General features: G+C 45.1%; 1 protein-coding gene across 1 annotated transcript in view; it reads left to right on the top strand.

Moving 5' to 3' along the window:
* Positions 1–4047: 4047 nt before the first annotated feature.
* PHLPP1 (PH domain and leucine rich repeat protein phosphatase 1) overlaps positions 4048–21883 on the top strand; it is a 135993-nt gene continuing 118157 nt past the window's right edge. Inside the window, exon 1 of the mRNA XM_059854038.1 lies at positions 4048–5525. Within this exon, the coding sequence (XP_059710021.1) occupies positions 4175–5525 (1351 nt within the window). The 5' untranslated portion in view covers positions 4048–4174. The remainder of the gene's footprint in view (positions 5526–21883) is intronic.

The following is a 21883-nucleotide window of genomic DNA, read 5'->3' as shown; positions in this document are numbered from 1 at the left end:
TATTTGATTTAACTAAAAACAGTCCCTTTGAGTGTAGTTCATGGTAAAACTGAGCTTAAAAAAAGCTGTTTACTATCCCACTGCAGCAGACGTTTCTGAAAAATTAGACAGAACAAATAAGCTATCATTGAATTGTCTATTCACTATAATTATTAACTATAGCTAAACCAAGATGTTACCAGAAATGAAGGGGTATAATGCTAACAAAGAAGAGAAAAGAACAGAACCAGCAGCAATATGAATCAAAGCTGGATCTGGTCCTTTCTTCTACATTCATAATGAAAGAGTAAGGAAAACCACAGACATCAGCTGATGCCCATAATCTGTCCCTTCCCTTGCAGAAACATCTAATAACAGCACAGTGTATCCCTGAGGGCTTTAAAGGAATCTGTGAGAACTGGGGGAGGCAGATTTCAGGAGAGGCTGAGCAGGAATTAACACACTCCAAGCACCACTGCAGTTAGTCAGCTCCAGGGCTGTGTATGTAGCCTGATGCCTCCTGCTGTAGCCGTAGCAGCTGCCAGCAGAAATGTAGACATTGAAGATCACAACAGCTCCAGCCTCTGTGAGGATTTCAGATAAGGTCTGGTAACTCTGGACATAAAACTGTCTTCAAAAGTCTTCTTGTGGTTTCAAGACCTTCTGGCATTTTCCTGCACTTATGTGTGAGAGTGTATAGTTTGTTCATTCAGTATAAAAAGTTTTGGTATGGAGTAATTTGTAGTAATCTCAGATAAATGACTTTTTATTCCCTCATTTTTTGTTGCCAACTCCTGTAATCAGAAAACTCCTCCTCAAGATTGCCTGAGTCTGGTCAGAAAACTGCAGATTGCAAACCACCCTGTTTCATTTTACCTGTCTCCCAAACAGCTGTCATCAATCCAACTTTAGAAAAGGGAAATGTGTATTTCACCCTTCCACTTCCTCCCGTCAAACATCAATATCACAAACTCCATTCCCATGTATGACAACACCAGTTAATCCCTATAAAAATTCACAATTTCAGGAGAGTTTAAAAGTATATAAGAGATACAGGGAAGTGGAAAATAGCAGAGCTTTCTCATAAACTGGAGAATTCAATTTAAATACACATATACTTAGAGATTTCAAGCACACTTCCCTGCACAACGCAAAAATAATCAGGCTGGGTACTGCTAACATTTGGAGGTGCTAGGCCACTACAGAAACTGTCGCCATCATATTCAGCAAAGTACGGAAATCAACCACACTCTCCCTTTTCTTCTCACAGCTCAACTCGGGGCTCATAGGATGCCGGGAGCCTCACTGCAGCCTTCTGCTCCTGAACAAATGTCATGGGGCAGAGATAAATCCAACAACTTCCCCACTCCCTCTGGACTTTAGTACAGCTACTTTGTGTTTTAATTGCATAAAGCCATTCATGAGTAGGGCTGCTGGCAGCGGTGAGTTAGCCTGGCAAGAGGGAGAGCGAGGTCAGCTCAGTCCCCGGCCCCTTCTCCGAGCTGTATCGCAGACGGCGCCTGCTCTGTGCGGACTCACAGAGAAAATCCAGAGCCGGGGCTGTACCAGTCCACTCCATGGAGGATCTGGCCCAAGGCTGTCCAATTGACCTTAACTGTGTGTTCCTATGCTGTGGGATTTATCTCCTCAGAGGACACAACAAGGGTGTGTTTAAGTCTACCCAAGAGAGAAAACAAAGCCTGCCAGGGAATACTGTTGCTGCTTCTAAGCACCTTGGGGTAAAGGCTCTGGAGCTAAAAAAAAAAAAAACCCACAGCTATTTGTGTCAAAGGGCAATGCAATGCTGGCACGTGACCAAGTGTGCATAGATTACCCAAGTGTAAAATTCAGGCTGAAAATTGGAAGGAATGTCCCAACAGGGAGGACAGGGTGGCCCTGGGACAGTCTTACAGTTAGGGCAGAGGACAAATCAGCTGACTTCAGTTCAAACTGATGCTCAGCTTGCTTATCTGCTGTGTTAGGAGGACCTCACTAACGTGTAGGATGTGACATCTCCAGCCACAAGGGAGAAAACTGGAAGCCCCAGGAGATGTCTCTTGGGTTCTGTGTTCTGGACTTTTCCTGTGTGGATGAACATTCAGGTATTTGAACACTTTGAGAAAGGTAAATCTTCTCTCGTGCCACTCCCACCAAAGAAAGAAGGGCTGGAAAACTGTTTGCTAGAAATATATCAAGTATCATCATTAACAATAATGTCCCTGCAGCTTGCTGTCTCCTTCTGAGTGTGTGTGTCTTGTGTGTGTGTGTTTGCATGTAGAACATTTCTCTCACACATTTAAATCAGGGGACCTGGTGTAACCTCTATGAAGTAGGTGGCACAAGGGTGGTGCAAAGCAGTAGAAAAAATCAGAATATATCAAACAGCCAGAACCAGAGCTCATCTACTCAGTTCTGACTACTGCTGAGTGTCGCCACTGCCAGAGGAGGTTTTGGGCACCAGTTCAAGCCTTTAAGGGCCAAGTGCTGCCATCAGCTTTTGCCAGTTTATGCTCTTGAGTTCCAAAGAAGCTCGTGCTGGTGATTGCAGCTCTAGATACTGCTCTGCATAAACTCCCAATCGGAACAGTTAACTTTTAGATTGTTCTGTTCAGAAAGTGGGTGGTTTTCACACACAGTAAACATCAGCTTTGTTGTTAAAAAAAAACTTTAAAAAGGCAGCTACATGATTCCATTGTAAGTTCTTAGCTGTGCCCTGTTCCATCTGCTTCTATGTGCTATGAACACAGTAATGTGGAAGTGTGGAGAAATGTTTTATTAGGAGAGAGAAACCTTAAGTTTATTATGGTCTGGTTTATTTCGGGGTTCATATATTACATATGTGCACTAAAAAGACCGACCAGCTAAAAATAATGTTTCACTAAGAGTTTATCTCAGGATGCTTAGTGATGATTTATCTCCCCTAATATTGACATAACTGGTCAATTGCCCAGAACTCTCAATTTATTGCAGTCTATTGCATTCTTCATGAGAATTTGGCAAGATGCTTCATTGTGACTTTACAAAATGTATTAAAAAGGAGAGATCTTAGGCAGTTACAGACCCATCCAGCCGGCATTACTCAGCTAAAACATCTCCTCGAGCGTAAGAGATTTCTCTGAATTCCATAGTACAGCGTCCCTGCAGCATAAGAACTCACATATTTACACTGCTAATTCAAGGTGTCTGGTTTTCCTTTTCAGTGATTTGTTTTAAACGATGGGACACGTTTTTTTGAAAAAATGGTTCTATTTAATGGCTATTTCTCAGCAATCTTCTACAAGTAAGCATCTTAGGTAAGTTTAGTCCCTGAAATACAATGACAGACTAATGGCACTGAAACCTTCTCTGTGCCTACTCACAAAGCAGCTCTTCTTACGATATGTGCGCATATACACACATGTGTGTTTCCACCCACATTTCCATGTCTCTCTCCATCTTGGATCTGGAAAAATCATCTCCCTTTTCAGAGGGGAAGACTGCCGGTGCTCAGTGCTCGGGTTCTGTGCCGAGGCAGCCAACGGGGAGAACGTGTCAGGCTGGGCAGAGCGGGGCGAGCGCGGTCACTGGACCTGCCAGACCCTCCGCCCAGACCTAAGGAACACAAACATGGAGCGCGGGACAAAGTCCTGGAATAATTTTAACACGGATTACAGCCCCGCGCCATGAAGGAGCGCCGGGAGCGCCTGCACTGCCGGCAAGCGGCGGCCTCCCGCCCGCGCTCCCGCCTGGAGCCTGCGCGGCCCCCGAGGCCGGCGGGAAGCCGGGGGACTGCCGGGACTTGCGGCCGCCGCAGGACTACAGCTCCCAGCGGCCCCCGCGCGCAGCCCAGGCCGGCTGGGAATCACGCTGTGTTTATCGCCGAGGCCCCGCCCCGCCGCGCGAGCGGTGGCGTCACCCTCGCGAGCCTCCCTCGCTCCCCGTGGGCTGGTTAATATTCATGAGCCGCGCGCGCGCGGGGAGCGGCGGACGGCGGCAGGATCGCTCGCTCCTTGCCTGCCTGCCTCCCTCCCTAATGGCGCTGGCGACAGCCGGGCAGCGGGACTGAGCCAGGCACCGGCGGAATGCTTCCCGCGGCTGCTACGTAATCCCCCCCCACCCCCGGGACGCGGCGCCGCGCTCCGCTCGGCCCCCCCCGCGCCGCGCCGAGCGGCGCTCCCAGCAGGGCGGCGGCGGCGGCATCCCCGGCCCCGCGGCGATGGAGCCCGCGCAGCAGCGAGCGGCAGAAGCCCCGGCGGCGGGAAGCGGGCGGGGGGAGCCGGAGAGCGGCTCCCCGGGCAGGAGGAATCAGGCGGAGAGTGGCGCGGAGCCGTCGGGCGGCGGCGGGCAGCTGGACGGCAAAGCGGCCGCCGGCCCGCGGCGGAGGCGAGGGGGAGCCGGCGGCTTCGCTCCTCCCGCGGCACTGGCGGCCAGCGGGACTCCGGCGGCCCCCGGCGGGGCCGGTAGCGCTAACTCCCTGCTCCTGCGGCGAGGAAGGTTGAAGAGGAACCTCTCCGCCGCCTCCCCCTCTGCCGGCGGCGCCCCGGCCCCCTCGCTAGGCACCCGCAGCTTGGACAGGAAGGCGCTGCTTCTGCTGAAGCCGCCCCGGCAGCTGCAGCCCCTGCAGCCCCCGGAGCGGGACTGGGTGCGGCGGGACCTGCAGCGGGGCTGCGTCCACGTCTACGAGCGGCACATGAACTGCTACCTGCGCCCGGTGCTCTGCACCCTGGAGACCACAGCAGCCGAGGTGGCCGCCCGGCTGCAGCAGCTCGGCCACCGGGGCGGCAGCAGCGTGGTGCGAGTGCTGGGTAAGGCGGGCGCGCCGCCGCCGCAACCCCCGCCCGAGCCGCCGGCGGGCCCCGCTGAGGCGCCGCCCGAGCCCGCGGCCGAGGGGCTGCGACCGCAGCCGGACGAGAAGCCCAGGAGCCGGCGGGGGATGCGGAGCGGGCTGTCCGGAGGAGGCTGCGGGGAAGCGGCGCGGCCCGACCGCCTGCCGCTGTGCAGCGGCGCCGAGGAGAACAACTTGGCCGGCGTCCGGCCGAGCCCAGCGCCCTCCGACTTCAGCCCCGGGGCGCCGCCGGCCGAACTGTACCTTGCCGGGCCGCCGCTTTCCTGCCCCTCCCTGCTGGGGGAGCTGGGACCGACCGGCTCCGACACCGAGAGCTTCAGCCCCAGCGCCGAGAGTGTCTCCGACCGGCTGGACCCCTATAGCAGCGGTGGCGGCGGTGGCTCGTCCTCTTCGGACGAGCTGGAGGTGGAGCCGGCGCCCCCCGACGGGGTAGAAGAAGCAGGTGCGGGGCCGGGCCGGGGCCCCCCCTGCCCGGGGGAGCTGCCCCCGGGGCGGGCAGTTGGGGTGCCGGCGGGCGCGGCCGGCGGGCGGGAGCAGCCAGCGGGGCCGCCCGCCCTGTATGTACAGCTGCACGGGGAGACCAGCCGGCGGCTGGAGGCCCACGAGAAGCCGCTGCAGATCCAGAACGACTACCTCTCCCAGCTGGGCTTCCGGGACCTGTGGCGGGTGCAGGAGGAGGGCATGGACTCGGAGACCGGCTGCCTCATCCGCTTCTACGCCGGTGAGCGGGGCTGGGGAGCGATCGTGGGGAAGGGGCGGGAGCCGCGCCCACCGGCTGTTGGCGCGGCGGGCGCCGGGATGAGCGGAGGGCGTGCGGGCGGCTGGGCGCTGCTACTCCGCCGGGCCGTCCCCTGTCACGGAGGAGGTGGCCCGGGGCCGTCCCCTGTCACGGGGAAGGCGGCCCGCGGGTGTCTCCGCGCCGCGCCTGGGAGGGGCCGTGCCGGGAGGTCCCCGGCGGTGGCGGGAAGCCCTGCCCCGAGCCGGCTGCGGGGAGAAGCCCAGGTGTCAGCGGCGCTCAGGCTGCCCCAGCGCTGTGCCCGGGGCAGCCTCCCCTTCTTTCAGCGCCTCGCTAATGGAGGTCGCGCTTGTGTTGTTTTCCCGTTCCCAGCAGCGGCACTGGGCGTTCGAGGTTAAATCAGCCTTAATCTACTGCTGCTTTCCCTAGTGACGAGGAATTGCATCGGTGCCGCTGCCGGGCACGGGAGGTCGAAGGTTCGTTCCGAATGTTTGCGGGATGCCGGCAGCTGGCTCACGGTTTAGTGGAGCTGTGTGCTCGCTCCGGGAAATACCGAGCCCGCCCCATGGCGGAGCCGAGGGCACGGCCGGCTCGTTCCCAAGGGGGAAGCCCCGCAATTCTTGCTCCTGAAATAGGTTACCACGGCACAGGGCGCGCGGCTGCCTGAGCTGAGAGCGGTGCATGCCTGCAAACAAAATCCTGCGCTTGACTTTCTGCGTTGTTGGCATCAGTTTTTCCCGTTAGAGTGGTGGGAGTTCACTGAGAGACTGAGGGCAGCAAGCGAGAGAAGTAGGGAAGTACAGGTCATGGTGTTTGGAAGCAGGGTGGTCAAAACCTTTATAATGAAAAGGGAGAAGCTTTGTAATGCAGCTTTGCTGTTACAACGTACAGTGCAGAATTTGGAGAGTGTTGGGTGGAAAAGTTATCTCCCACGTTATAATTATGCAACCTTCTGCAGTTTTAAGGAGGTTTAAAAATACCTTGTGTGTCAGTTGAGTTGGTTTGTGTAAAAGATTTACTGTAATCTCGGAACTTTTTGGTTTTTAACTATCCTGTACATCTCTTCAAAAAGAAGACATTGTTTAATGTGCAAGTATGCATTCAGACAGCTTGTCAGTTTTCCTGTGAAACAGGTAAATGTGATATCCCGAGATGAGGTCATGCTAGCAAAGTAGCACATGCCATCCATCCCCTTGCTGGTTGGCTGAGCAGAATGGTCCTTCAATGAACCGTGAGAATTCAGTGCTTTAACTTGGAAAAATACAGAGATTCTTTTCTCGAGTGAATTCCACTGAATGTCAAATGGAGTCGGTAATGGTGGGGCGGGAAGGAGAACAGTATGCTGGATAAGTGCCCTTTTTTATTCAGAAGAGAATGTGGGAGTGGTGGAAAGTGGTCAATTCAGCTTTTCTTCAGATTTTTCTGATTGTACAATGACCGTGGCATAACGAGTGCAAAAGTAGCATTTGTTAAAGGAATTGACAGAAATAGGTTAGATGCATTTGGGTTAGAAAGTAGCTTAAAATACTTTTTTTTTCAGATCATAATTATGGTCTTTTGTGTTTCTTTGCCTGCTCTTGAGGATGGAAGTCAGCAGGTGATGCTGGGAGGGATGTTGCTTCCTTTATTTCCCGTCCCACCCCACTATTAAATGGGGATGCACACACGTGTTTTAAATTGGGACAGCTGTGTGCCTCCTTTTCTAACAGGATGTGTTCTAAAGAAAACACAATCAGGAAACATAGTGAAGTCTTACACACAGTTAAGCCTGTTTGCATGTAGTTTTAATGCATTAAATGATTAATTATACATGTTAAATGAGGATGTTCCAGCTTTGTTTTATTTCAGTGTCTCAACTTGACTGTTAATGTAGCTCGTACATTTTAGACTTCCTTATACAAAACTACTGGATAGAAGGATGTTTCTGTGAGCATACATAGGATTAAATTAATGCAAATTTCTTACGCAAGTTCATATGCTAACAAGTATGCCTCTGTACTTCAAAAGTGCAGCGTTTTTTGAAATCCTTATCTCTTTGAGGGGATCTGTGATCAACATCTAAAAGCACCTGTGATCAGGTGCTTGTAACAGAAAGGTTGCAGCATCTAAGGTACCAGACCAGCCAAAAAACAGCTAAGAAAATATTACTGACACATAATTATACTGATTTTATGTAACTGTCTTGGCAAGTTATCTCTGCTTCCTTATTTTATACAAACACAACCCAAAGATGAAAGGGAGGGAAGGAGAGACACTTAAAAAGGATATGCACCAAATTACACTGGAGAAGGGAGCAATTTTTTTGGCCCCAAAGTTAAGTGTTTTGCTTAGGAGAAATACCTTTTTAATAAATGATCCTCCAGGATCATACCCTAAGGAAAGCTTTAAAACAGTGATTTCCTGTTTGCCTAGGACTTTGTTGATTTAAGTGGCCTGGCTTGTCCCAATGGATAGAGAACCACTAGTATCTCTATCCCTGTAATTTCCTGCAAGCTCTCTCAGTAGGATTTGGTGATTCTTGTCTTTTACTGATGTGAAATGTTATAAACCTAAGTTGGATTTATTGCATTGCTTCTAAAAGGTATTCTTTCACCTAATCCCCCTGGAGTAGGGAGAGAAGAAGAGAGAAGTGATGACTTGGTGGTTTTTTTTTGGTTTTTTTTTTTTTTTTTCTGAGGAGAGACAGTTTTAAGACTGGAAGATGACTGTACTGAAACTTACCATTACAAATTCCATGTAAGACAATACAGCAAATAGTTTTAGTGATTGCTGTAGGCTGGTAATTTCTCCTGTTGTGGAATCTGGAAACACAGATTAAAAAATTATTGCTAGGAGAACTGCAGAGAATCAGATTTTTCTGCTATGACAAAACAGTTTTCCTAATAAATAGCAGTCCACAAATATTCTGTAAATGAAATATCTGGTCTTTTAAAAACCCTCAAAACCAAAATGGGACACTAAGAAGGTAAAAGTGCTTCCTGTACATTGCCTTGGTTTGTTTCAGAATGTGGTTAGTGCATGTTTATTCTGGTGTTTCCTCTCATTTTCTTCCTTAAGAGTGTGATTGTGGTTGATTTCATCAGTGTCTTGACTCTTAAGCATTAAATGGATAGCACCACTGCTAGAACAAAATCCCTTACAGCTTTAAGGGGCTGATCCTACTTTCTGTAACATCAATTTGAGCAAAACTGGGTAATACAGTGATTGGTCAGGCATGTCAATTTTTCTCTCTGTTGAAATCTATCTTAACAAAAGATAATGTCCTCAAAGTTTGAAATACTTAATCTCTATTTAAAAGGATATGGTTAAATAGCTTTCTGCTGAGATACTGTGTGATGGAGTTATGGAACTGTGTAAGAATCCATAGTGCAATTACAGTTGTGATATTGTTGTTGGGAGACTGATTAGGTCAGACGTCCTAAACTGTTCCTAAAACCTCAAGAGTGGCTGTGATCCAGAAGACTTCTTGCAAACAAGGTCTGATATTCCTTATTGCTTTGTAAAAATAATTGTCGTCGCAGTGGCCTTGATGTCCCGATAATTTGCATGGAGAAGGAAGAACAGGCTAATACAACAATCTCATTAAAAGCTGCAGAACTGCTTATTTGTTTTAGATCAAAAATAAGCATGGAATTATATGCAGTGCTGTGTTCTGGAGCTTCTGCATGGCAAGAAGCGTGAGTAATATGATCCTGGTCTTGGAGACTGGTTCAGTACAATGGATGTTTGAGGCTTTTTAGTTTTAGTGCTGAAAGGTAATGTTTCTGATTCTGGCACTTGGCCACCATTAAATTCTCTGCCCCCTGATGTGACATAGGGCTTCTGCACCTGCTGGTGTCATCAAATATATCAGTTTTTCAGTAGGTGACTGCCTATAGGCAGAATGCTAAGAAATGCCAGATGTAATTAAGGGTGTTAATTTGCATCTGGCTGTCAGATGTTGTTTGGGAAGAGATCCTTTTGGCTCACGTGGCCTTTTATAAAGCTGTGAAGAAAAATGAATCTAGCTTGGTCTTGAAGTATAAATGATGCTGTTCTGTCCAGTAAAGAAAAGGGGAGGAAGATCTCATGTCAGGATTGGTTGCAGTGCTCTGAGCAATTGCATTTGCTTGCCTTCTTTAAAAATTGTACACCTTGTAGTTGGAGTCATACTAAGACTTCCAGCTAGATGGATGGAAACACGGTTTTAGATGCTTAGTTTAGAAGGTGCCAGACGCCTGGCAGTGCAGAGCTTTGTGGAATGTGTTGAATTGTTGGCTGCTGTTTGTGCTACTTGGTGAATAACTCAGTTCAGCATTTAATACGTTGATAAACTCGATTTAAGGTGACTAAGTGCTGTTATGGGGGGGAAGCATGCCAGAGACACTCTTTTTATTATTGAGTGTGGGAGAGCAGCTGTGCCCTAAAGAGCTGCTTTTGGAGCCCTTGACATAGTTCTGACATCTCGTATCTTTAACATGAAAGGAATTCATTCACGTTAATGTGAATGGATGTCTTTTTGCAGGTGTGATTGGACAGAAGCGGTCTCCATGAACTTGTCTGAAACAGAAAGGAAAAACAACCTCTGCCTAGGGCTGCTATGATCCTAATTTTTTTTTTTTTTTTTCTTCCTAACGTGACTTGGATAAACATTCTTTACCTTGTAATCATTTATGTGTTGGCATGTCCTGCGGAGAGAAGTAATACCTAAAATTTTCCTCTTTGGGAAACTCACTTTTCAGCTACATAGCAGTTTAAATCTGGGTTTGGTCCATGTCGGTCCCAAGATAATGACATTTCTAGTCCTGCTCTGCAGGAGAGTTTAAAATGGTTGCATTGCCTCTGGCTGGCTCCACTTGTTCATGGGCATAGCCGTTTGCTTATCTTTTGCTGGAATGGGGTCTTTCTGAGGTAGGCAGCTTTCAGGGGGGCTCTGGGCTCCTCCAAGGGAGGAGCCATGCAGATAATGCTGGAATGCTGGTGCAGCCGCAGCTGAGCTTTGGTATGTGACAGCTGTTAAGTACAATGGTCTTTGCAACTTTTAAATTCTGTTGTACTCCTGGCTAGCATCCATAATTTAAGTACGTGTTAAGTACCGACACGGGAGATTTTAGTGTGATGTACATAGCAGTTACTATATATACTGAATATGTAGTACCTAATTTGGTACATCCAGGAGCTGAATTTCTTCACTGCTGCATCACAGAACATGGCATTCTTTTTCCTTTCTCTTAATGTATTTTGATACAGTCACTGTTGCAATTTTTTACCAATTATCCCCCCTTTTTTTTTTTAAAGTATAAACATCCACTCGATGATGGAATTGCTGATATACCTAAGAGCCCTTCTCTAATTAAAGCATCCATCTGTTCTATTAGTACACTGACAGACTGCTATGCATCTAAAGCACTACGCCGTTCTTGGAAAGGTACTACTTAATAGTATGAAAAAAAAGGATTAATTTGATCCGGTGTTAGCAACTGGTGTGTGCTTCTTAACTATCAAAACCTACTTTGATAGTTAAAAAAAATCTCTTTATAAAACAATATAAAGAGATATTTATTTGTTATTTAAGTGGTCCTGTAGAAGACAGGCATGTATAAGATAACCTGCCTGAGCAGGTCAATTTGAAAAATATGTGCATACAGAATTCCATAGAAGTTTAGAGATGGAAATCCTAGACTGCTGCTTCTTATACCCAGCTTTCTAATTTGGAGGGACTCTGTGCCTCACATATTTACAGCTTAATTTCCCTCTGTGTTTAAGGGGTGATCATTTCAAATAACTATTTAAGCTATTAGTTTATTAATTTAGGGGGAGGAAAAGAAAAAGAAACTAAAGATTGACCGCCTTTGCGAAGCAGAGATAGTTTGACTTAGTCTGCAGTGTTTCATTATTTCCCTGCTTGCGGAATTGGGCACACTGGCATTTTAGTTCAGATCAAAGTGCTCATGTACCTGTTTTCAGCTTTCCTTGAATCAGTTTCATTGCTGTATTTTAGAACTTTTGCGCAAATGAGGATTTGCACTCTGGGAAGCCGTTTGTCTAGAGTAGCTCTGTAATAACTGTATTCTTTAACCCAGAGAGCTGAATGCTGTAGTTACCTTTGAGGGTATGTTGGTAAAATATTTTGTGTGTGTGTATTCAAATGGAGTAGATTTTGATGCTTCAAGTCAGTTGCAGTTTGTGTGGGGAAGCTTAACCCAAGTAAAAAGGATAGGGTGTAGTGTACCAAAACATCTTCAGGTTTGTAAACTTCACTGTCTTGGCCATATGTTTCCAGCTTAGACTTCTCCGAGATGTTTAAGAGAAATGCAACCGACCTTCATAAACACCTAAAAAGTTTTAAACTCACAGAGAAATGAATGTGTCTTAACTTTTTCTATATTTGTCTCTAAGACAGGAATTCTGAAATACTAAGACATTCATAGAATATTTTAAAAACATCACAGGAGGACAATGGACCTCATTTAAAAAAAACCCCAAACAATTACATCTTTCTTATGAAAATCATCTGAGAGTTTGGAAACCTGTTAAAATTACCACTCCATGGTAGTGTTTGAGTTATGTATAGATTTGGGGTAGTTAAGGTCTATAAAGTTTATGGCAGAAAATTTCTGTGAAAATTCTAGATTTTTCAGTTTTGTGCTTCATTCCAAAGTGCCAAGTTTTATTTTTTCTGTAACTTTTGTCCTTAAATAACTTTTCTTGTACAGTTGAATTAGCTGTAGCATTGCCTTTTTTGTGAGAATAATCTGTACATTTTTCACTAGAAGGTAACCTCTATTCATTGTAGATAGTTATTTTTTTCAATGAGTCTGGCATTGATCCACCATGGTATCCTAACATAGATACCACTTTCTAAAAATAACTCGTGGCAGATTTGAATTGAACATTTTCCCACTGATTGCTGTTACATACTGACGTCACCTTAGGTATCTGAGAATTTTAAACTTAAGTATTGTTATTTATTGTATATTTTATTTAACTCCTTGTCTACTTTTTATCATATGTGTGCTGTATGATAAACTATTGACATAAAGAAAAAGCGTTATTTGCTGTTTGGAATGCAGCAGCTGTTGTACCATCATGGAGGGATGTCTGTGGGTTTTAAATGAATAACAATACTGTGTTTTGCTGAAGTTCTGTTCAGGATTTCAGGTCGGCAAAATGAATGGTAGAACTGGTTTTCTGTGGTGTCTGTGCTGGCACAGCCACTGTGGTGTTTGTTTTTTTTTAAAGAAGGCACTGTCAGTAATGACCCTTTGGGGTCTTGTCCATGGATGTGGTCGCCAGGGCCCTCTACTCCCTGTCACTGTCACATAAAGTCATTTAGTTACACAAGTGGGTAGTCCAAGTTCTTTACGCCAGTTGTCCCAACCAGGATTCCTTTTGCTTCCCTGGTTAGCTAGCTAGTCCTGACATTGGGGTCTGATGGCTGCGTCTTTCTGCTCCTGTGGATGGGGTTAAATATGTGAAAGAATGGGAATGGTACATAATCTCTTGGGGGTTTTGTACCCCCCTTCCTGCTCCATCTCCCCATTATTTAGGGGGCAAAAATTGTTCTTGGGAGGACATTGCATTTAAAAATGACAAATGTAAAATCAGGAAGAAAGACCTCCTGGAGTGAAGTAGTTTAATTTCACAACGTAGCACGCTCTTCTTTGAAGCTTTTTCTGTCGATAGGGAAGTAAAATTTCTTCCAGCTGGCTTTGACTTATTTGGAGGGATGCTGAAAATACTCATTGCTCGACTAACTGTATGTTCCTCGATTTGACAGCTAAGAATAGCTATTTACATATTGATGCAAAATACTGAGTTTCAGGGAATTTTTCTCTCCAGTTTTATCTAGTTTAGTTTTTGGTAGAAGGAAAATGAAAATTGTGCAAGTGGGCAAGGTTTTTAGAGTTTAACTCGAGGTGTTTTTGTGAGCCAGAGGTAAATTTGTTCCTCTGCAGGATATTAATTGTTCTTGGTCTTGTGCAGTGGCAATGGGAATCTTCAGCTTTACTAGGCTCTGGATTGTAGTAATAATTCTCAAAAGCCCATAATAGCTACTTGAACCAGTTCTTCTCATCTTCAAGCACTCCAACTGCTGTGCCAACTTATTTAAATAAGGACAAAACAATGGGTCTTGGTCCAGGGGGTAATGAGGAGCTGGAATGTCTTTGAAGTTCAGGACCCTGGGCTGTAGGTGTAATTTACATAAACCTCATTATGTAATCTGAATGCAATTTCTCTTCCTGTTTGTTTGATTTATGGAGCTTTGTGTCCAAAGAGAAAGAGATAGTAAGACCTGCAATTAAGATAAGTGGCAGGCCACTCCTTTTCTGAATGTGTGCTCTGGGGAGGAGAGAATGTAGATGCAGCATTAAGGGTAGAACAAAACCTGTGATTCAGGCACCTTCAGTTGATGAGAATAATTCTCTTTTCCTTTGAAAAAGCTGCATGCTTCTTTAGACAATAACTAAGCCTGGTTCAAACTGTTATTGGCTCTAATATAAACAGTACAGAAAAGTTTGGAAGTTCTTACCAGCAGCAATTTTGCTTTTATATACACCACGAAGGAGCTCTATCTAAGCAGCTCTCATGAGTTTTAGAGCTGCCTTGAAAGTTTTAAGTATCTAATCGGACAGTGACTTTTCTGATCAGAATTGTGTACAGTGACATTTTGTTGCTCTCATTCAGGCACTTGCTTTGTCTTACTGCCAGATCCTCTCTAACGTTTTTCTTACAGCAGATAGTAAGTAGGAACGTTTGTGCTTAGAGTCCTACAAGCAGCAAAGGTAACTATGTGTGCAGTCTACTTGCTTATTAGATGACCGATCAGCTGAACCAGTGACTCCTTATCGTGAGTTCTTTATGATTATTGACTCAAATTTATACAATTGTGGAGGTTGTAAAAGACCTCCAAGGTCATTGAATCCAACCTTTGATTGAACACCTCCATGCCAACTAAACACTAAGTGCCATGTCCTATTGTTTATTGAACACTTCCAGGGATGGTGACATCACCACCTTTCTGGGCAGGCTATTCCAATGCTTGACCATCTTTTCGGGGAAGAAATTCTTTCTGATTCCAATTTGAGTCTCATGTGGTGCAGCTTGTGGCCATTTCCTCTTGTGATGTCACTTGTTGCCTGGAAAGAGGGACCACTATCCACCTGGCTACACTCTCCTTTCAGGCAGTTTTAGAGAGTGATAAGGTCCCTGCTGAACTTGCTTTTCTTCCTGCCTAAGTAACCCCAGCTCCCCAGGCACTTCTTATCAGACTTGTGCTGCAGACCCCTCACCAGCTCTGTTGCCCTTCTCTGGACGTGCTCCACCCCTCAATGTCCTTTTTGCTTAGAGGGGCCCGGAACTGGACACAGCATTCAAGGTGCAGCTTCAGCAGTGCTGAGTACAGGGGCACAAGTGCTGATCCAGGCCAGTATGCCCTTGGCCTTTTTGGCCACCTGGGCATACTCTTGCTTATGTTCACCTGCTGTCAACCAGCACCTGCGGGTCCTTTTCCACCTGGCGGCTTTCCAGCCTGTACCCACAGCCCTGCGTGGGGTTGTTGTGACTGAAGTGCAGGACTAGTAAGTGATGGAGGAAGGTATTTTTCCTTGTTGTATGTTACTTAGTGGGACAGACAGACCTCTAGGGGACATCAGTGAGCAATCACTTGATTTATGAAACCTTTTAGGTTGTCTCAGGCATAATTACTGTGTGTCAGTGTTGACTTTCTGCATCTACGTCTGTTTGCTTTCATGCTATGAAGCTTGTCTGATGAAATAAAGACGTTAATGACAAAGTGTTAAGAATGAAGGGGTGGAACATCTGGAAGATGGCTAGCATGTCTAATGAACTGAAGTTAACAGTCTAGGAGCTCTTGGTTTCTTCTGGTACCAGTATTTCGTGGTCACAAACACTAAAGCATGATCGTTTGCAGGTTGCAAACAGGATGTGTCTCAAAGAGAAGTTAATCATATATGTGTGGGAGATGCAATTTAACATTTCAGAAATACAAACAGGAGTTTGTTGAAAGCTGTGAAGTACGTATGTAATTATACAAAATTGTGCCCGAGTTGAGGATTTCTAATGTACTGTCTTGGTAGAAGCATGGTTGTCTGGATTAAAAATAGATTATTTAGAAGTAGACCTGAGTTTATATCCTTTCAGAGCAAGCAGTTAACATTTTTGTCTTGGGTGTCCTAGCTAATAAAAGAAAATGAAAGAATTTGAAATGTCCAAGCTCTGGGAAGTTGCTGGAATGTGTCTTATCTTTTTTTTTCCCCCTTTTTGTTTGTTTGTTCTGTTTTTGTTTTATGGGTGAAGTGGGTGGGTTTGTTTGATGGCATGAAAAACATGTTCCTTCTCTGTATAAATTAAGAACCTATAGTCTGTATATTCCCTGTGAATAAACAGAAGGTTAATGTGGTGCATTTCAGACTATCAAATATGGAAAGTGTTTCTATTTCATGACTTCAAGAACAATGATATCATCTGTATAAGCATATTCATCCCTGCTAAGATTAGACTATAGCACTGAGAACTGCTTGGTGTGTGTGTCTTTAATCTCCTTAATCAAGTGACAGTGTTAATTCCTGCTAATACGAGAAGAGTACATTAAATTATTTTACTTATTTTGCTTTAGAGGTTGCATATTAAATGTGTCTCTTTTAAGGAAAATGCTTCAGAATGCTTCTTTTCTGAATCTTTGTGATAAAAGATCCTAGTTTATTTTGAAACTTGCAGCTTCTTGTAATTGAAATCTAAAATGAAATAATGTTGATCAGTATCACTAGACACTGTAGTACAGAGATTAAGACAGCTTGTAGCCTGCAGTGGACTAGGCCATACTCTTCTGTGAGTGTCTGAGTAGATGTTTCTCTGCTGGAACCCGAGGTATATTTGATATTTAATTTGCAGCACGGGGTGGGATGTGATCCTTTGTGCAGTGCTCCACTGGAGTGTGAGCAGTTTCAGCACCTCTTGCTGCTTCAGTTCTATGTTAATAGGAGATAGATTTTGAGTTCCTGGCAAATAACTGGTACTACGTTCTTGCACTGTGGAAATGGGAAATGCAGATTTGTCACCTTAGTTGTGAACAGCACTGTCTTGAGAGTGTCAGCAGATTGCAAAGCAGAGATCAACTGTAGATCCTTTCAGCCCAGAAAAGGCAGCTAGATACTTCGGCCCTCTTTTGCCTTGTTTTTTTTCCTTCTTATCTTTTTTTGCAATGCTTTTATTTTTCTTCTTTTTCTGTTTTTCCTTTTTGTCTTTTTTTTTTTCCTTCCCACCTTCTTTTCCTCTTTCCTTTTTTTTCCCCTCCCTGCTTTCCTTTTTTCTGCTGGAAGTTTTTGGACATTCTTGGCTGCATTTACCAACTCAGCCTTTTTGTACATTTTGAGTCGTCTTATTGAAGATTTTGAAGGGTTTCTTTTCGATATGCATGTATCAGCAGGCCTCTGTGTGTTCCTCATTCTCCTGCACCTGTATCTGTAAGGCTGTGTATCAAACAGTTCCACTGCATTACTTGTGGAGAAGAGCATTTGTTCTAGCATGGCTAACACAGGGCTGCAAAAATAAGTAAAATTCTCTCCAGAGAGTGACAGCACATGGCTGTAACAAATTGCTGTCTATATATGTCAACAGTGTAGTCAAAAGAGATAAAAAAACCAGAGCCTTAAAGCAGTTTAAGGTGTACTGTACCTTTATGTTAGGGGTTTTTTTGTGGTTTTTTTTTTTTTTTTTTTTTTTTTTTTTTTTTTTTTTTTTTTTTTTTTTTTTAAATAAAGTCTCCTGTGTCACGTGCCCTGTTCTTCATCCAGCTGAGCATCTCTAGCAAATGTAGGGTTTTAAAAGGCAAGGTTTGTGGCCTGGGTTGTCTGTTATAAGAATTTGTAGACTGATTATGATGTTGTCCTAGGTTGAAGTCAACCTAGGACAGATGTAAAGGAAAAAAAGGCTGGTTTTGCACAGTAAGAACTGTGGCTGATGGTAGAAGAGTTCATGGTGTTATAGCCTTTGAACCTAGAATTGGATGTACTGACTCCTAGCATTAGACTGAATTATAAACAGTGGTATTATGTGCAGCAGATCCTTAAAGCTTCTGCTTTTTAGGAATGCGTACAGCAGACATGGAGGAGATTCAGCATTTGGCACTGCTCTCATGTTTGCTGTCACCAGCTAAGCTAGGCATGATCAATAGACAAGTTAAATAAAACATGCAGGTAACAATCATTGTCCTTTCTGAATTGTGAACAAAAGTGCTGCTAGGGAGTATTGTACAGGGAAAGTCTAGTCTCCTCTTGTAGCCCTGAAAAAGGTAGGATTCCTGGTGGGCAGGTCTTGGGACCTCAGTGTTCAGACTTCTGTCCAGAAGAGGATTGCATGCCAACCATATGAATTTCAATGGGGCAAGTGCCAGATTCTGCACCTGGAACGTGGGAACTCTGGATGCGTGCACAACGTGGGGAATGAGAGGTTGGAGAGAAGACTCACAGAAAGAGATCTGGGGATCCTGGTCAATGGCAGGTAGAATATGAGTGAGCAGTGTGCCTTTGCAGCCAAAAGGGCTTGACAACATCCTGAGGTGCATCAGGCATAGCACCACCGGCCAGTTGAGAGAGGGGATTGTCGAGCTCTGCTCTACACTGGTGCAGCCTCGCCTTGAACATTGTGTGTAGTTTTGGGCACCACAGTATAGGAAAGATTTCGAGCCATTAAAAAGAGTTCAAATGAGGGCTACAGAGATGTTGAAGGATCTAGAGGGGAAACCTTTTGAGGAGCAGCTGAGGTCAGCTTGGTTTGTTCAGCCTGGAGGAGACTGAGGGGGAAACCTCATTGTAGCCTACAGCTTCCTGCTAAGGAGAAGTTGAGGGGCAGGCACTGATCTCCTCTCCTCTGTGACCAGTGACAGGACCCCAGGGAATGGCATGAAGCTGTGTCAGGGGAGGTTTAGGCTGGACGTTAGGAAACCACCAGAATGGGTTGGACACTGGAACAGGCTCCCCAGGGAAGTGGTCATGGCACCAGGCCTGCAACAGTTCAGGAAGTGTTTAAACAACGTTTTCAGACACATGGCATGATTCTTGTGGCTGTCGTGTGCTGCGTCAGGAGCTGGACTTCAATGACCCTTGTGGGTCCCTTACAAGTTAGAATATTCTATGATTCTATATGTCTTTGTCCCCGCTGAAACAAGAATACCTGTAATTTTAGTAGAGGTGAACTGTTCTTGCATCTATGTGTTCTTTATTTTGTGAGATGCTTAACCATATTGCAGTTGAAGCTGGGGAATTGCCTTTCCAGATGTGGTATTGTTAGTTCAAGTTCTATTACTGTGTATGTAGGTAATCCTTAATTAGAGATGGTATTTAACATGCTCTTCAGTAGGTTCTTTGGCAATTGTACCTCGGTACTGTGGATTTCTGGTTGCACTGGCTTTTTCCTTCACATTTTCTTCGCATTTTTCACATTCCAGTTTTACTTTAGCTCATATCCACTAATTTTCATATACAGCATCTTCTCAGTTGAACGTTCCTTGGACTGTTCTTTGTAGACATGACTGTACCGCTTTGCAGCAAGATACATAGTTGTCTGAAGATGGTTGGAGACTAATGTCTGACTTTCATTCCCAATATACATGCTGTCCATACCAAAACAAATGCTGTGGCCTAAAGTCTGTTATGCCCACTTTTTATTTTTATAAACCCACCAACCTTTTTGTAGCAGACATGTCTAAATATAATGATGTCTTCATCTGTAGCAGGGAAATAGTGCAATACCCTTACTTTCCTAATGAAATTTAGACAAACCTTGTCTTACCATTCATGCATAAACATCCCGTTCTGTCTTTTTGGATTCTCTTGTGCATTTGCTTCTCCACACTGGAGTTAGAGTTGTCCTTTTGGCAGCTGATGCTGAAGAGAATACAGCCCTGTGGGACTGTCTGCAGGCAGGCACACATGGCAGTTTTGCTCTGGATGGCAATATTTGCTTCCATTCTTGGTAGTGAAAGGGCAGTGGTAGCTGGTTGCAGGTCTCATTAGGCCATGGCAGCATGGCCACTACCCTGTGCATTTCACTGTGGTTTGATGAGATGTAGGGCTGCCACCTTTCTGGCAAGGCACAAGGGTGAGGTGTTGCTGTCTCACGTGTGCCAGCCTGGGTTCCCAAATAGCAAGCATGGCTAGCTGAACTGTAAAAATGAGTGCACGGTGCTCTGGGTCATTTTGATCTTTCCCTCTGTGTGCTGTTGCTGCCCTGTCCATTTTCTCGTGTGTATGTGAGGCTGTTGAGAGATTTGATGAGCAAGAGTCCTCAGTTAGAGGAAGCTGCTCTGACTTTGTTTCCTAATGGCCTGTAAGGCAGATTGCTGAGTGCATTTGTTCCTTGGTATTTATAAAGTAGGGGAAGAGGTGCAAGAGGCACATGATGGGGGGGGGGGGAAGAGGTTTTGCATCTCACTGGTTACTGATAGTTGTTACTCTTATTAATATGTGTGCTTTGGTTTTTACTAAAGGTACTTGAAGTGAAAAGAGAGTTTGAATGCTACTGTAGGAGTTCATCCAGTTAACAGAGATAAATACAGTTGTAGCTTGCTTGCAGGCGTCAGGAGTCTCATGGTGAGTGAAGAGCAGAGGTAAAAACCCCATTTGGTAGAGAAGCAGGGCTTGTCTCAGGGCTAGCTGGTGAGGACTCTTGCCTGCAGGTAGAGCAGTGCTCTGCCACCATCGACAGCTCTGCTGGATCTGGCAGCAGTGTGGTGGTGACATCACCCTGAGGAGAGGGAGAAGGCTAGGCAGAGTCACTGGGGCTGCTTGTTCTGCGCAGGCACTCGGGGAAAGGGTTTCTTTCGTATGCTGTCTAATAGATTCAGCCTTTTATTTTATAATATAATTAAATAACCAAGCCTTTGTGAGGCTCCTGAATTCCTTTAATTTAGCGGCAGCACAGAAGCTGAATTCAGAGTATTCATGGGCCTGTACTATCTCCCTGACTACTTGCCAGGTCTATTCATGTTGTTCTGAGTGCAGGAAGTTCTCACATTCATTCAGGGCTGGGGGTTGGGGGTGGAAGGCGTTTTGTGGTTGGCTTTTTTTTTTTTTTTTTTTTTTTTTTTGTAAGCAAGGGAAAGAGTTATAAGGAAAATTTTTCAGCAATTCCCTGGGACCAATTTACCAACTGTTAATCTGTGAGTAAATAATGGGAACAGTTTATACACTTGGCAGCTCTTGAGAAAGAGCAAAGAATCATGAGAAGTTCACAGTCCACAGCTCCAAGATAGTTGAATCCTTTGGTATGTTCGGATTTGTCTGAACAGGGATAGATTAGCACTTTTTTGCTAGCACATGTAATGTTAGATATTCTGAAGTGCTGAGTTTGATGAGGAAAACTTTATGCTGGCATGTGGTGGCTGGCTGCTTACATTTAACTTGCTCAAGTTAAATAGTTCTTTTTCTTTTTGAGTTTTAAGGCTCTAGCCAATGTGTTTGTTGTCCACAGACTGTTACTAATGGTCTCTCAAGGAGGGGATGAGGAAGTGTACTTGCTGCCTGGTGAGAAGAAAGCTGGTAACAGGGGCTTTCCCTTGGTTCAGGGAAGGGGAGAGAGAAAGCAGACAAGAAGGTGAAAGAAAACTGAGAAAACAATTACTAAATCAAAGCTAGTAGTCAAAGCTACAAAATGCTCTGCACACTTAAGCATTCATTTCACTTCTCAGGAACTGTCTCACATCTCTGATCTGGAGTCTCTGTAGCTAGATACCACAGTGATAGACATTACTGACACGTGTAAAGGGCATTGGAAAAGGGAAAGTGGCATATTGGTGTGGGTTTTCTGCTGTTACAGCCAAGACATTGAGGAAAGCACACAGCTATATAGGATGAGTATAGCAGGATTTGGGCAAGTTGCCATTTTCACCAAAACAAACAGATTTGGGGTGGTACAGACCCTTCTGATGTTTGCTTGTTAACAAGTCTCTGGATTGTCTGTTGCAAAATGGATAGAGAAGTGCTTGATGGAACAGTTGGATATACATGATTTGGTACCTGAATAGCAAGAAAGTCTGTAGATGAAAAGCTTTTTATGTAGGCAGGGTGGGCTACATCTAGCATGTTTCATCTGGAAACTGAATTGGAGGTGGGGAACCCAAAGTTTGTGTGTCTGGCTCATAGCATGTGGTGAAGTACATGTTTTTATGCTGGTGTGTAAAACCTGCAAGCCACTGTACCCTTAAAAATAATGTTTTAAACTTGGATTACCTTAAAGCTAAGTAGTCACCTTTATAAGGTTCCACCTTTATTGGGATCCTGGCATGTGTAGGACTTAAGCATTGCCCTGCTGTGAGACTTAATTTGAAACTCTGATGCTTTTCT

This window comes from Haemorhous mexicanus, chromosome 1 (assembly GCF_027477595.1).
Source record: "Haemorhous mexicanus isolate bHaeMex1 chromosome 1, bHaeMex1.pri, whole genome shotgun sequence".
In the NCBI taxonomy this organism is placed as follows: Eukaryota; Metazoa; Chordata; class Aves; order Passeriformes; family Fringillidae; genus Haemorhous; species Haemorhous mexicanus.
Note: the sequence above shows the minus strand (reverse complement) of the source record. Positions and strands in the feature narration are given on the sequence as shown.